At 45.2% G+C, this 15662-nt stretch overlaps 1 protein-coding gene across 3 annotated transcripts; it reads left to right on the top strand.

The window, feature by feature from the left end:
* The first annotated feature begins 1207 nt into the window (after positions 1-1207).
* On the top strand, positions 1208-11424 carry MSANTD4 (Myb/SANT DNA binding domain containing 4 with coiled-coils). 3 transcript variants are annotated; one of them, XM_055701718.1, is made up of 3 exons: positions 1208-1395; positions 7242-7871; positions 9544-11424. In XM_055701718.1, exons 2-3 carry the CDS (start codon positions 7410-7412, stop codon positions 10117-10119), a joined length of 1038 nt encoding a protein of 345 aa, XP_055557693.1. In that variant the 5' UTR covers positions 1208-1395; positions 7242-7409; the 3' UTR covers positions 10120-11424. The 3 variants fall into 3 exon arrangements, with proteins under 3 accessions (XP_055557693.1, XP_027671720.1, XP_005446689.1); XM_027815919.2 differs by lacking the exon at positions 1208-1395 and adding an exon at positions 2042-2192; XM_005446632.4 differs by lacking the exon at positions 1208-1395 and having other exon boundaries at positions 5909-7871.
* The last annotated feature ends 4238 nt before the right edge of the window (positions 11425-15662 follow it).

Below are 15662 nucleotides of genomic sequence, written 5' to 3'. Positions count from 1 at the left end.
TTGATACATAGGCCCTAGTAAGAAATATCCCTGTATAATATATTGCCAGCAATGTGGCATAGTCTTGGTCCCCTGCTCCTTACTATTTTCCTTTTAATTTTTTTATGATATTCTGTATATAAAGGGCAAATATGTCAGTAAAACTATTGTTACCTGTAAGCAAGCTGGTAAGTTTGTAACCATTCAACATTTAGTTTCTATTTGTTTTCAGGAAGTTCTCTGCCAGACTTGTTGACTGAAATTGGAAAATAACATTTTAAAGGAGATTTGTATGTTCATTGTCACAATTACGATCACTAGAAGCTGTATTAACAAAATAACCTGTCTGTCCAGTGAATACAGCGGTACAAATACTGAATATAGCCCAGAACCTGGGTTTGAAAGGATTGAGCAAGGAATTGTTAAAAAATACGAAAATAAAACATGTACACATCAGGTTAGGCGTAACAAAGGTAGCAAACTTCGGAAGGAATGATCTACCTGCAGGTAGCACCGTAAGCCCACACAAAGGTTACGGTACCAGGGGAATAGGCTGCAATACAAAGAGCAAGTGACAAGAGGCGTGACGTGCGGCCGAGCCAAGAGAGCCCACGCACAGGGAGCCCCACGTGTGTGCCTTGCGTGTGCGGCCCCTCACTAACGGCACGGTGACCCACGTAGGCAGCACGGTCCAAAAGATTGCCTGTTGTTGGGTTTCTTACCACGGCATCTCTACAAATGTTTTTTCGCTAATTTAATTACAAAACCCCGATACCCCTAAGCCACGCCGTTTAAGAAGAAACACAAATCGCTGTGCGTTAGCTCAGCCGCCGCAGGCCCACCGCCCGCGCTAGCTCCGGCGGCCGCCGCGGAAAAGCCCCCGGCGCACACCCGCGCCCCTCAGGCTGGGCGCCCGGCCGCTAGAAAGCCGAGCACCCCCCTCCCGCACACACCACCGCAGCCAAGCGCCAGCTCGGTGCCCCAACGGCCGAGCCGGGCCACCCCCTCAGGACTGGTAGGCGGGGCGGCAGCGCCAGGAGCACTTCATCTGGCTCCCCCGAGACACAGCGGGATCCCCGCCGCCGGAAGCTCATTGAGGGGAGAGGCGGGACTTTACATCCTCTAGCCAATCACCGGAAAGCGTCGGAAAGACAAGCAGCGACTATAGCCAATGCTCTCTGTGGGCTGTGCGCGGCGGCGGCCCTGCCGTGAGAGGAGCTGCCCCGCTCCAAGCGTATGTGGGGGATTCCGGCCCGCCTGGCGCATCAGGGCGGCCAGAGGGCGGGGCGGGGGAGAAGTGGCGGACGTGGACCGCCAATAGGCGTGAGGGAAGAGCTGACAGGCACGTGGCTCGCCCAATGGGAGGGCGGTGGCTGTTAAAAGGGCTGGCAACCCGGAGGGGCGAGTTGGGCGCAGGTGAGTAGTTCGCGCGGCTCCCCGGGGACCCGGGCAGGGCGGGGAGCGGGCCCGACCGGCCGCAGGGCGGGAGCAGCTGCAGCTGCTCCCCCCGTGGGGCCGCAGCCAGTGTGGGATGCGGGCAGCTGCTGGCCTCTTTGTAGGGGGAGAGCGGTGGGGCTCCGCCGCCGTCAGCCCCCGAGGGTGTTGAGGTGGTTGTCCGCCGTCGTCCTGCGGGGAGGCGCCCCGCCCCCCCATCCCCCCTCCCCGCCTCCCGGGAGGGGCGCAGGGCCCCGCCGGCAAGTAGCCCGCGGCCGACGGTAGCGGGCCCACCTGCTCCCCGGGGCTCGGCGCGGCGGGGGCCCCGGTACGTGGCCGCCCTCCCGGAGCAGGCCCGGCGGCGCTCGGTGCCGTGCTGGCCAAGGCAGCCGGCCGTGCTGTCCTTTGTTTGCTTCCTCGCCCTCCCCAAAGGGCTCCGTGCGCCTCCTGGCGGGGCCGGCCCGGCCCTGGGGGTGGGCCTGGCGGCACCCCCGCAGGACGCGGCTCCCTGCGCGGAGGTGAGGGTGCCACCTGCTCGTGGCCGTCGCTGTTTCAGGGTAAGGGGAGCATTCGACTGATGAATCTGTGGATTCAACAGCCGGGATCCCCAGCTGCGGTCCATCCTCGGTGCCTCCTCTTTGCATCGCTCGATGAGCCCTTCAGGTGTTGCCGGCCCCCCGTAGCGCTCCCCTGCCCCGGGCCGCGGCTCCGTGCGGGGCGGGGCCGCCCGCGGCAGCACCCGCCGCCTCCCGCGCTGGAGCCGCTCGTAGTACAAAAGCGTAAGTTGTTCCGAGGCGAGCTAGTCAGCCGTCATGAACAGGTACAAAGCTTTCCAGAAAGCCCTAGGCTTCAGTATCATGTGAAGATGCTCAGACTCTCAAATTCTGTTTAAAAAAAAAAAAAATGCATATAGCATGGCCTCCTGTTTTAAAGCTGTTCCGTTTTGTATTTTTCCCCCAATTGTAAGCTCTGGAAGTTAAAAAAAAAAACCGCCCCCAAAAAAGGCAAAGCATCAAGACTTCATACTTAAAAAAAAAATCGTGATTTTTCTAGAGGACAATTCAAATTTGATGCTTGCAACAATCCTTCATCCTGGGGAATTATTCAGAGGTGTTTGTTTTCTGGGGGTTTTTTGCTTGCTTGCCTATTTTGTGGGTGTTTTTTTTTTTTTTGGTTTGTGGGTTTTTGTTGGCCCAGCACGTGGTGTGAGCAAAGGAGATGTATGCATAGAGGCAGAATGTGAATGCCTCTGTCATTAAGTACATCAAAGTTGTTCAACGTATGTGTGCTCTGTATGTTTATGGAGTGTTCAGTTAAGGTTTGTGATACTTGTTTCGTTTCAACCCTGACCAATAGTTTGTGTTTCTTTAGCCCAGTGTTGAGGACCTTCTTGACTATAGGTTGCTTCTGGCCTGACAGGGTTGCATCAAACTATGTTTGGCAGCTCTGTGTTGCCTTTTGGAGAAGACCTTTGAAGTCTTTTTGTTACCATATGATCAGAATTGTTGCTTTTTTTCTCTAGCCAGCACTTTGCATTTCTACCCAAACTGTAAAAATACGCATTTTGCATTTACAGCTAGCACCACGCCATATGATGGGTGCGTGGCTGGTCACATAATGGGCTGTTTATGTCCTCTGTTATTTCCCAGGAACTTCTCTGTCACTTGACCAGACTGTAGCTATTTCCTGTCAGGTAACTGATGTCTCTGGTCATGTACCAGAAGTATTTTTGGTCATATAGTTGATGAAGGAATTTTTTTTCTTGCAGATGCCTTCTCTTACCTTCCTAGTGATGTAAGTGGCTCGATCTAACAAAATGGTTTTTTTTCCTTATCTCTACTCTTGCTTCCACATACTTTTTCTGAGTGAACTGAGTCCCATCTTCCCGGTTGGTGCACTCAGCAAGTAACACTTGCTGTGGAATGCTCTGCTGAAGACACTAAAATGTGTAGCGAGCTATGGTTCTGATTTCAGAAAAACTGTAGTGTTTGTCTACTGGGGTTTTTTTTCCAAATGTTGTATGCATTTCATGTTTTAGACTTCATATCAAAGCAAAACTTAAACATGCTCTATGTCATGTTTTTGTAAATTGTGCTTCTCAAAATGGTGATAGAGTTGGGGTTTTTTTTCCATCTAGAATGTGTACAAATCCTAGCTTATTACCAGTGTTGTCCCTTTTATACTTTGTGCATGGAATTGTTCATTTTTCTGCATTAAAGAGTAATAACCTGGCAACTATGTAGAAATGTCAGAAAAGAGGATATCCCAAACCTCAGCTTTAGTTGGATAATTATGCTTTTTAGTTAATACATCAGAAAGGTACCCAGTCTCACAGTGGAGTTTGATCAAACTTTAGGGGAGTCAATATACCGTTAAGACAATGCATTAACAGCCATTTGCATTAATAAGAAATGAATGGTCTTTAATGAGGCAATATGCTTTCAAAAATGAAAGAGTGAGAAAAGGTAAATGTCCTTACTAACTGGAAGTTAGTAATGAGTTTTAAAATGGGTGGTAGGCTTTGCTGCTGTTTTGCTGGGAAATTCAGGGGCTTGTATCAGACATCATCTGGTATAAAAATAGAAGTCTAAAGGAAAATTTTACGTGGTAAAGGAATTGGATGCCAGCAGTTCCCAAGTTAGTATTATAATTCTTAAAGGTTATTGTTTGCCTTATTGCATAAAATCCAAAAGTAAGATGAGGCACTTAACAAAGAATGGCTGAGGAGATCAGACAGGAGATGCACAAGACCTGCGCAAGGAGCAGTGAGACTGATCCACATGGTGACCTGACATCTGTGTGTTTTAACTCTTAATCTTCTCTGGAGCTAAGGTGAAAGCTTGGCTGTCGGTGTTGTCAGCATTCATGCAGAATTAGAAAGTCCCGTTGATGAAAAATTGATTTGAAAACCCAATATTTTTTTTTCTTGTGATTATGCCCACTTTACCCTGCTGTGCTAGTGCTGAGGAGTGTAGGTAAGGCCAGGGTAAATAGAGATACCATGTAAGTCTCTGAAATCCTCTCGTTCCCTGTTACTGGGGAATGACCAGAACCTTATTCATCCCAGCTGGGGCCAAGTAAAAGACTTAGCCAGTGTATGACTTGAGATGAAAATGGCAGCTGTTCAGCAGAAGTCTGATATTTAGATACCTTTAAGAGACAATTAAGTAGTACTTTGAAGTGTTTGACATCCAGCTGTCAAATACTTCAGAAAGTTTGACCCATTTTTCCATCGTTAGCAAAGTACTTTATATTCACTGAAGTACATGCTTAAAATCAAATGTGAAATTCTACTGATTTCATTAAAAAGAAGTATAACCCTGTAAACGAAGGTTCTGTGTCTTGGTGGTGACAAGTCAGAAATACCATAGTTCTTGTGAAACTTGTATATTAGAATTCCATGTAATTCTTTCTACCTGGAAGACCAACTCAAAATGGTTGCCTCCAAATCTTTCACACACACTCCCCATTCTGAAAACAGGGAAGTGCAAATGTGTGTGTTTCTAAAGCCAGCATGAAGGTAGGAGTAATTGGTCATTCCCCAGTAACCAGGAATCACAGCATCATCTATATATTTATCAGTCTTGAATAACTGCCTTATTAACGGTGAAGCTTCTGAAGGTGCTCTTAATTTGTTTGGTGTGCAGGTAATTTTTCTGAAATTTACCTGCTTGGTAACTTAAAAAGTTAAGAAAAACCCCAAAACTTATGCAAGATAAACTTTGATACATAGGTCAAGAAATTCAATCTCTGTAATAATATAAAAGCACTAATGTAATTTGCATTGGAAAAGCACAGCAAGTACCAAATAAATTTATTTACTGCCAGAGGAGTAAATATGATGCTGCTCCCTTGAAAGCCCAAGTACCTTTTTGTGGTAAACTTATAATAATGATGGTTGAGGGAGCTGCTAAAAGATAGATAAAGGGTCTCTAGAAAAATTTTATGTAAGTCTAGCAGACACAGTGCTGTGTTCTGGTACAAATCTCACTTTTGAAACTGCAGCTTTTTTTTTTTAAGTACTCGTCATCAAGTTAAGGGTCTACATTAGAATAGTACGTTATATTATTTCTTTTAACTAATTCCCTTTTCTCAAAAAATTAATATTTTATTTTCAGAAGGGCAGGAAGTTTCATGCACCAGTTTTAGTCTGAGGGGTCAGAAGTGCCAGGTAACTGCATGGTTGTGGTCCATGCTGGTACACAACACTTTATGTAGTTGGTTTCTTCTTGGGACTCCATTTTGCATATATGCTAGCTACTAAACATTGGAAGTGAATTGAATCACAGTGAGGGCAGTATGTTAATGAGGAAAAGCAGTAAACCAGTTTCCTAAATGCAGCATTTAAAACGATGTTTGATGCCAGCATGCTTATGTGTTGAGTGTGAAAGAATGTTGCTTGATGTGGAAGGCTTTTCAAGTGAACCACTTACTTACAGTCAATAGCGCATAGGAGATGCATATGATAGTTTAGACACCATTCTTCATTATCTCTCAAATGGAGAGTTTTTCTGTAATGTGTTCATGCTTATGTTTTAACCAAGTTTAGGAGAATAACACAGCAAAAAAGTACTCAGTAACTTAACAGTTCTGTATAGCTGGGGTGTGTGTGGAAGGGTGAGGGGTGGGGGTGGTATTTAAGGATTAAGTCCATTAGTCAGTAGCAATCGAATGTATCATCTGCAAGGCATTTGCTTCAGGTGGACAAAAAGTCTATACTAGATTAATAGTGAACAAACACAACAGCTTGAAACTGCAAGTACTGTATAGTGAATTATTGGCCTACTTGGTTTAAAGCTTTTTAAACCTACCTAAAGTGGCAGGTAACATCATGCAAAAGAAAGTTCAAAATAAATCCTAAGTTGGACCATTACCAAGCAGTCTGTGACCAAGAACCATTTTTTTCAGTCTCTGCTTTGAGTTTTAAGGTTCTTTTTGGTAATGGTGTCTAATAGATTCATCACTGCATTAAGTCTCCTGTTTCTCCCACTCAAAATTTCCACTTTGTGTACAGAGTTGTGCACAATCTGTCAGGTGTATTATGGGGTTTAGCTTTCTCTTCAGCATCAGGCACAGGACCAGCTATTGCCGAGGGTAGGGGACTGGATGAACCTTCAACCTCACCTAACATGAGGTGTTTTGCAGTGTGAGGATAAAGAGGGCTTTACCATGGGCATGTAGTGACTTACTCCTAAATCTATTTTTTGTTAAAACACGTCTAACACATGACACTTGTTTGAACTAGTGGTTGTTTTCAGACATGCAGCAGGATTGCTCCAGTTCTTTTTGTGATTGTCAGATCTTACAAAGCTTCAACTTTTCATATTAATCTACTTTTTTTTTTTCTTTTAATGGATGGAAACAGTGTCTCATTTAAAATGTCTCAGGAATTTCAGCCGCCTCAACATTTTATGGTTTTTGAAATAATGATATAACAATTTTAGCTTCTTTTGGAAATACTTTAACATTTAAACTGAGATGTGTATGTAAAACTTCAGCCTTAAGCAAATTCTGACTGGCAAAACTCTTTAAGAGTGGTTATTTATTATAATTAAATAATAATTTTTTATAATGGAGATATCAACTAAACCTTAGTGGTTTGTGACATTTTTGTGGATATATTAATGGATTTATAGCTCATATCAGATTAGAGAAGGTATTTATAGCTACTTTATATTGAGAGTTTAACAAAATGGTTTTCTTCTATTGAATGAACGATCAGTTCAAAATATGCATTCCTTACATGATGACTTAGGAGTTGAGTTCATTAAATGAAAATATACAGTGTATACCTTGGAGATTTATGTTGTTTGCTCTTTTTCTCTTAGGAAGCCTGACAAATAGGAAAATACTACAAAGTGAAGAGAAAATTCACTTCACAAGAACTGAGCTCTGCTTTCATTGGTTTTTAAATTTTGTTTGTATTAATAACTGATTAGTGTCAGACCATCTCTGTAGTCTACTGTAGTGAAATTGTTAGGTTAAAGCTGGAAAAAATGAAACAATTAAAAAGAAAAAGGAAAAGCAATTTTAGCGTTCAGGAAACTCAAACTCTCCTTAAGGAAATCAGAAAAAGGAGAGAAGTACTCTTTTCAAAACAACTTAATACAACAATTAATGAGATGAAACGGAAAGCTTGGGAGGAAATAGCAGAGTGTGTAAATGCTGTAGGTGAAGGAGAGCAAAGAACAGGGACAGAAGTGAAAAGGCGATACCTTGACTGGAGAGCACTCATGAAGAGAAAACGTCTGAATTCAAACATCAAAGTAGTGGGTGCTGGGTTTCACCTTCCTTCATCCAATTTAGATGACTCTCTCAATGAAGACATGGATGAGAAAATGGGATTTGCAATTGAATCTAGTTTTGAATGGCAAAATATCACTGACTTCAGAGAAGCCGGTGGATCTTTAACAGAAATCAAAGTAGAAGAGGAAGAGGAGGATCCGCAGAATTTTGAAGTGAGTGACTAACATACATTAGCTATATGCAATATGAGTGTTGTTTCATTTCAGCATAAGGCTTTTTGCTGTGTTCCTTCACAGCATGTTGCTGTTTTTTCTGAATGTGTGAATTAAAGAAACTGTAGAAACAAATATGTTTCAGAGAGATGGTATTCAAATCTAGCAACTTGCAATTGTGTGTAAGGTCTTGGCTGTTGATTATGAAATTGATATCCCTCAACTTTGAATATGTATTTGCACATATATTTTCCATTTGTGTGTGCCACAGATAATTATTTCAGTCAGTAGAATTAAAATATGCTGTTGAAGGAAGCTGGTTATTTTAGTTCTTAGGCTGTCTGGATGGTTGAATGGGGAAGAGAAATGTACCTCTTTAACAAATGAAAGTATATGTTACCTGCAGGTTCAGAAATAAATGGAATACATAAAGAGATAAGAATACTGCTTGCATTTCTTAAAATGAACCCATAGGAATGAAAATATTATTTGAGTAAGTCAGTCAACCATTCCTGTCTGTCAGAATTTTAGTGTGAATTTGACAAGCCGTTTTGGATCCTGTAGGCAGGTTGTTACTCTTGGTACTACGATGACTGTCCTGGGGTAGGCAGCCAGCTGGAGTGAAGTCAAATGTTTGGATAATTTTGTAGTACCTGTACAGATACATAGTTGGCATTTCAGAAAGGGGTGCTCAAAGAGTTTTGGTTTGTTGGGGGTTTTTTGTTTGTCTTTTTTCTTTTGGGGGTGGAGGGGCAACTCCTGTCTTAGCTCAATTGAGGTGTGTGCTGGGAAGAAATGAGCATAAGCTGTTAAATGGTAGTGAGACTACTGTCTGACAACTGCTGAAGAACAGTGTCTGCTCTGATGCTGGAGGACTGGGAGTGGCTCTCATTGTTCTAAGATTTTTCTGAACCCGTATCTTCCTCAGTTTGCCTTTCTTTTGCAGCATACTTAGTGGGAGGCAGTTATCCCTTGTGTACTATGAATTTGTAGCACATAAGGGCTATAACTCTGTGAGTTGTTAGTCTGCCAAAAGCAAGGGTCCTAACCACCTAGTCATCTGTGTCACAAATAGCTTTACAGCAGATGTGATTATACAAACATTGGTTAAACAAGTCCTGTTTACTGACCCACAATACAGTTTGAAGGGTTAGTGCATGTGAAAAATATTAAGGGCTTTTTAGAAATTGAATCCTCAAGTTAGTGAAGGCTGGGTTTGCTTGCATACCCCATAGCCTATGGATCCAGCTGCTCTTATAAGTAATTGGTTGCAACAAATTCCTAGTGGCTTACATAAATGTTACTCAGCTATATGAAAAGTAAGACAAACATACTTTTTTAGATCCAGTTTTCTATCAGTGGTTTTGAATGGTCTATAATATCTACTGTGCAGTATTTTCTGTATGTTCTTGCGTGTCCACTGACAAGCTGTTTTTCTGTTTTTCAGTACCAGGTATTAACTTCAGATAAGTGTATTTCTGTACCTGTTTAATGGTAGAAAACAGTCTTTTGATCTAACATGGTTATTTCACAGCATGTGAGGTAAACAGTTCTGAGTAGCTTTTAAGATTAAAAAACCAATATGTTCTTTTCAGTCAAACTGTGTGTAACAAATCTTTTTCTGGCGTAAAGACTGGAATGTAATTCTTGTCTATTGCATTCCTCTTTGCAGTTTCCCATTGAGGAAGAAGAAGAAATTTTGTCATCAGTTTTGCCAGATTCAAAAAAGGAAAATGACCTACCAGACTTCCCCCACATTGAAGAGTTTGGAAATCTAAGCTCTGCTCAAGCTAGGCTAGCCTATGAAGATTCTCACTTGCTTATAAATCTGGAGAAGCAGAAGGTGGAGCTGGAGAAGCAGCGACTAGATATTGAAGCCGAAAGGTTGCAAGTGGAGAAGGAGCGCCTGCAAATTGAAAAAGAACGGTTGCGGCATGTTGATTTGGAGCGCGAGAGACTTCAGATTGAGAAGGAGCGACTTCAGATTGAATGGGAGAAACTCAGGCTAGAGACTCTGCATGCTGAAAAACCTGCCCTGGAAAATGACCTCACCCAAACAGAAAAACCCATCATGCAGCCTCTGGATCTAGAAACTGAAAAATTAAAACTTGAAAAAGAACGTTTGCAGTTAGAGAAGGAGAGGCTGCAGTTCTTGAAGTTTGAGTCGGAGAAGCTGCAGATTGAGAAGGAACGCTTGCAAGTGGAGAAGGAACGCCTTCGAATTCAGAGAGAGGGTCACTTGCAGTGAACATCCTGACAGAAATGTCAACAGTAGTGTTTCGATGTTTGTAAAATAGAGGTAGTTCTTAATACTGAAACTGTCCTAGAGGCTTAACATTCTTCTGTTCTGAGTTGAATGTTGATGTTAAACTGAGAAAGAAAAAAAGAATGGTGCTCAGTATGTCAGTGTGCCTACATAAATGAGCTTATGTGTGAAATTGCTTTTCAGTGTATCAGAACTAAGTGTTATATCCTCTTGTCTTCAGTATTGTGTTGTATTAGTTTGGTGTCCTCTCAGACACACTGAGAAGAATCAAGGCTGAACCTTTTACTTTTTTCACTGTACTAACAGTAAGGAAATATCAGAATAAATCGACATATGTTGGAGGACATGGTGCTGATTATAACCCACACAATAAATAAATATAACTTAGAACACAATAATGAATCAATCGCATCATGACACTGTGTTAAACTTCCCCTTTCTGCTTTTTGCCACCCCCACAATTTGAAAAAAAAGAGTTCTAGAATTATCTAAAAGTTAAAGTACAAGTTAAATTCATTGCAGTTCTGTTTACTGTTGTTCCATGGCTTGAACTGAGTTGCAGTGCAGAAAATAGTATTCATCCTTTCATGTGTTCATACACTTCAACCCTACCTACTATAAGCTGGGCTGTTGGTTGCACCAGGTCATTAATATGGAATATAGCACCTGTCTTAGTATAGCATAGGGACTTAGTGGTTGATCAGGCCTGCTATCTGGATGGTCTGTGATGATCCCCTGAAGTAAATTGCTAGACCTGGTTTGTTCCTTGAAAGACAGTAGTTGGTGAGCACGGACTAAGGAGCCCTGAGCTTGAACGTAACACTCTTGATGTTAGTTCTGCTTGTCTAGTACTGAGGTTATGTCCGTGAGGCAGCCAGAAGAGGATTTCATGGCTGACCTCATACAGCATGTTTTAATTGGAGAAACAGAAATGGTCAGTGCTAAAGGCTCTCAGTATTTTGTATTCATTTAAAATAATTATTAAAAAAAAAAACCCAACACGCAGGGAGGCTTTCTATTATTTCTTAAATGTTTAAATCCCAACTGAGCCAGATTTTATGTTTTTCATCTTTCTGCCAGTTAACTTCTCTTGTGTTGACTCCATTTGGAACAAGACTGAGAATACTAAATCTGATTATATGTTGAGTGACTTATGTGGATCCTTGTGCAAGTAAATATATTTATACCATGACAGGATTACTTTTATTCTGCAAAGATGTTATTTTTTTATTACTGAAACAAGTGTGCTTCTACAGTGGAAATAAATTTGACTACTACAATCCAAAATTGTTCTTGAGACTCTGTTCACAGAGAAACAGGGCTACATATGCAGAGAAACCTGGATACTTGGCACTGCAGGACCCCAGAGCTGCCGCTACCTGTGTTCACTGGGTAGTGAATCAGAGAGATGAGGCACATCAGAGTAGGACTTCAGCCAACCAGCCCTTACTTGAAAAAGGGAGAAGGAAGGAGACACAAGCCAGCTGGATAGAAATGCCATTCATTTCTCAGTATGTGAGATTCACTTTCCTGAATGTGCTGGTTCGACTCTGGCTGGAGGTCAGGTGCCCACCAAAGCCGCTCCATCGCTCCCTCCTCAGCTGGGCTGGGAAGAGAACTACGAGGAGAGGCTCCTGGGTGGAGGTACGGGCAGGGAGAGATGGCTCTGCAGTGACCGTCACGGGCAGAACTGGCTCGGCTCGGGGAAATTAATTTATTACCAATCAAATCAGAGTAGGATAATAGGAAATAAAACCAAATCTTAAAACACCTTCTCCCCACCCCTTCCTCCTTACCGGGCGCAACTTCACTCCCGGTTCTCTGTTACTCCGGGGGACAGGGAACGGGGGCTGCGGTCGGTGTCGCCCCCGCCGTCCCGGCCGCTCCTGCCCCTCGGGGGAGGGTCCTCACCCCCTGCCCGGCCCCGGCGCGGGGTCCCCCCCACGGGAGGCGGGTCCCCCCCACGGGAGGCGGCTCCCCACGGGCTGCTCCAGCGGGAGCCCTTCCCAGGGGCTGCAGTTCCTCACCCCCGGCCCCAGCGCGGGCCCCGCCGCGGGGCGCAGCCCCTCAGGCCCGGCCGGCCCCGGCGCGGCCCCCGCGGGGTCCCCGGCCCTGCCCGCAGCCTGGCCCCGGCCCGGGCTCCTCCCCGCGGGGCCACGGGCCCTGCCCGGAGCCGGCCCCGGCCCGGGCTCCTCCCCGCGGGGCCACGGGCCCTGCCCGCAGCCCGGCCCCGGCCCGGGCTCCTCCCCGCGGGGCCACGGGCCCTGCCCGGAGCCGGCCCCGGCGCGGCCCCCGCGGGTCCCGGCCCCCTGCGGGCACCCCCTGCACGGGCTGCGGGGGGAGCTGCTCCCCCGCGGGCTCCGTGGGCTGAGGGGCACAGCCTGCCCCGCCGGGGGCTGCCCTGCCCTGCCCTTCCCCGCGGGCTGGCGGGGAGCCTCTGCTGCGGCGCCCGGAGCCCCCCCGGCCTCCTCCGGCCCGGCCCGGCCCGGCCCTGCCCCGGGGGCTGCGGGGCTGCTGCTCGCCCCTCCCGGCCCCCCTCGCTCCCGCCGCTGTTCCCCCCCGCGGGGGTTTTTCCCCTTCTCAGCCCCTTCTCCCCGCGGCGCTGCCCCCGCGGCTGCGGGGCTCGGCCTCGGCCAGCGGCGGGCCCGGCCTGGAGCCGGGGGGCAGCGGCTCTGCCGGCCGGGGGGAGCTGCCCGCAGCGGCGCGCAGCCCCCGCTGCCAACACCTGGCCACGCAGACCCGGTACACTGAAATAAAGGGGCACATTTTCAGCTCCCTGATACGTTTCAAACACATTTATATTAAAACCAGCTTTCTGTTGTTCGTAGAAATTACTTCTTTTTCCCCTGTCAAACATAAGAGAGGCAGAACTCGGGAAGTTTGTCGGGATTGCCTAGTGTGTAAAGCATTTACCCAGACAGCGGAATAACCTGGGTTTCATGATCACTGTATCCTGGGTGACCAGCTTCCTAGATAACTACCCTGACAGCCAAACAGGGTGAGTATGAGCAAGGGGCAGCACAGCAGCTGTGGCAGCCAGGGAGCCTTCCTGGGGGTGTCTGGAAGGACCCCTTGGCCGGGAAGGAGCAGCTGTGGAGCCTGGCTCCTGTTCCGGCAGGAGTTACGCTGCTGCTTCATACCCGCACTTCTGCCTTTGTATTTTACTCCCATGGAATGACTTAACCATGAGGATAATAGTCTGTATTTTACATGGGACATCTTGGGAATTTTGCCCCGAGAGCATTAAAGGTTTGGGGGAAAAATAAATAGATAAATCTGAACCATTTCTGACTTGTGAGTTGGTTTAGAAATTTGAACGCTTCTCCAAATGTGAACAGAGACGTATGTAAACAATTATTTCTTCTAACAACTGTTCAGCCTCCTAGGGAAATGATGCATCCTTTGTTTATACAAAACCTTTTGGAAAATACTGAATGATGAAATTAAGTTTCGTCATAAATCTTTGAAAATACAGTTTCAACATAAAATTTAGAGAAAATTACAGAGTTTAATACATCAGTTTTATAGCTTGCTTTTTTCATACCAAAATTGCAGTCATTTTGCAGTAATTTGAATTTAAATGTCATATCTTTAATATACTATCTGCATTCTCTTAAACTTTAATTGCTTGATTTACCAACCTGCGACCCTGACAGCAAAGACCTAAAGGCAAGATTTTGACCATGTCAATGTCACCGAAATCAGGACACAGGTGTAAATCAGTTCTTTCATTAGCAAGGGAGAGATTTTGGACTCCTGCTTAAAAGAAGGGTCTGTGATTGTAATGAGTGACGTTTCCAGACTGGGAAGAGTTTTAAGACAAGTGGGAAACCACATACATATGGAGGAAGAGGCAAGTATTTAGAGAAAGGAGAGGGGTGAAGATCACACATTTAGTAAGGGAGGAGGCGAGTGAAGCTGATGATAGGTAAAAGGGAGTACTGGAAATATCCCCAGTGGTCATCGCAAACTGCTTTATCAAGGTTGTGCCTGATGCCCTGATGTCTGATCTCATGGCTCTGTGGACCCCCATGGGAATGTATGGACAGGGAAGGTGAGGGGCGGAGCGCAGCCTGAGGTGAGCAGGCAGCTTCACAGCTGCTGTGAAAGGCAGCGGGCTCAGGCGCCCTGTGCATGCCGTGTGGTTCCCTGTGCTGCAGCAGGAACATGCACCATGACCTTCAGAAATGCCATTATGTCCACTACTCCTTGAAGGGTTTTCTACCCAGTAATTCTAGCCAGAAGGCCAAATATCAAAGGTAAATTAAAGGCTACTTCAGAGAGTTTCTCACTGTCTGTTATTAGTGATAGGTGCCACCAATTTGTGCCTAGCTAAGACATTAATGAAGAAAAGCAGAGTGCATCCAGGTGTTTTTGCAATGACGTTTGGAGGCAGACTGGCTAATGCTTAACTGTTCTAACAACAGCCAGGGAAGGTCATAGGGTAGGTAAATGTAAATGTGGTCCCCAAGAGCAGCCCAGGACAAACAGCAGCCACGCTCGAGAAAGCACGGTAGGATCCAGAGGCAACTTTATTTTGTTGATTAAGGGGGCCTGTGTTATTTCTAGGCCATTTAGAGCAACTCTCACTGTGCATAAAGAGATGCTGCAAGCAATGTATACACAAGGCATGAAACATTTATTTATTAAGACGAAGAGGTGGTTAGGATTTAATAAAGTCATAGACTAAGCATTAATATCCTCATCACCTCAAGGTATCTTTTCTAGCCAGGCAGGCATCAGCCAGGAGAGGAAGGGTTTATCATCTCTGGTTTTATCAGCTTTTTGGTGATGTTGAGTTGCCATCTTCTTTTTTTTTTTTTTTTTTTTTTTTTTTGTTTTGGTATTTCTTAATCTTTCCCTGTCAGTATATTCCCCCCCCCTCTTAAATCATTGAAGTGTCACTGACACCTATCGCAACAATCCCACCTCCATCTGTAGTTTTACCTTATTTTGCTTGACTCTTTTCTACAAACTTTCTAAGCTTTTTCTCACAATCATCATCATTTTCCCATCAGTATGAGCCAAAGTTAGGCAGCCAGGCTGTGTTGGACCCTGGATTAGAGATGTATCGGGGAGGCTACATGTTTACCTGCAGAGTTGATTTGACCCACCCTATCAATCTCCCTGATAACGGTCCAGGAGGTCTCACATAGTGGTGATACTAGTCAGAAAAACCTGGCATGGGTGAAGCAATTCTCCAGCACTGTTGTGCTTTATACCCAGCTATAAGTAGGTACCAAGCAGCTGCTGGCTCACTCTCCCCCTGCCCCTGCGGTGGCATGGGGAAGAGAATTGAAAAAAAGGAAAAATGTGTGTTGATATAAGAACAGTTTAATAATTGAAATCAAGTAGTAGTAGTAACACCACCCCCACCCCCCGCAACAATAACAATAATTGTAATGAAGGGGAGAGGGAGAGGAAGAAATAAAACCTCAGGGGAAAAATACCACCCCAAGCGATGCACAGTACAAGTGCTCACCACCCACTGACTAATACCCAGCGAGTCCCCAAGCAGCAATCAG

This window comes from Falco cherrug, chromosome 2 (assembly GCF_023634085.1).
Source record: "Falco cherrug isolate bFalChe1 chromosome 2, bFalChe1.pri, whole genome shotgun sequence".
Lineage (NCBI taxonomy): Eukaryota > Metazoa > Chordata > Aves > Falconiformes > Falconidae > Falco > Falco cherrug.
The sequence above is the reverse complement of the archived record's forward strand: the minus strand, read 5'-3'. Positions and strand labels throughout refer to the sequence as shown.

Bases quoted from the DNA above. Each gene is read 5' to 3' on its own strand.
- MSANTD4 (XM_055701718.1), top strand. From the start codon at position 7,410: ATGAAACAATTAAAAAGAAAAAGGAAAAGCAATTTTAGCGTTCAGGAA. The intron at 7,872-9,543 runs GTGAGTGACTAA...TCCTCTTTGCAG, and splicing joins AGGATCCGCAGAATTTTGAA to TTTCCCATTGAGGAAGAAGA.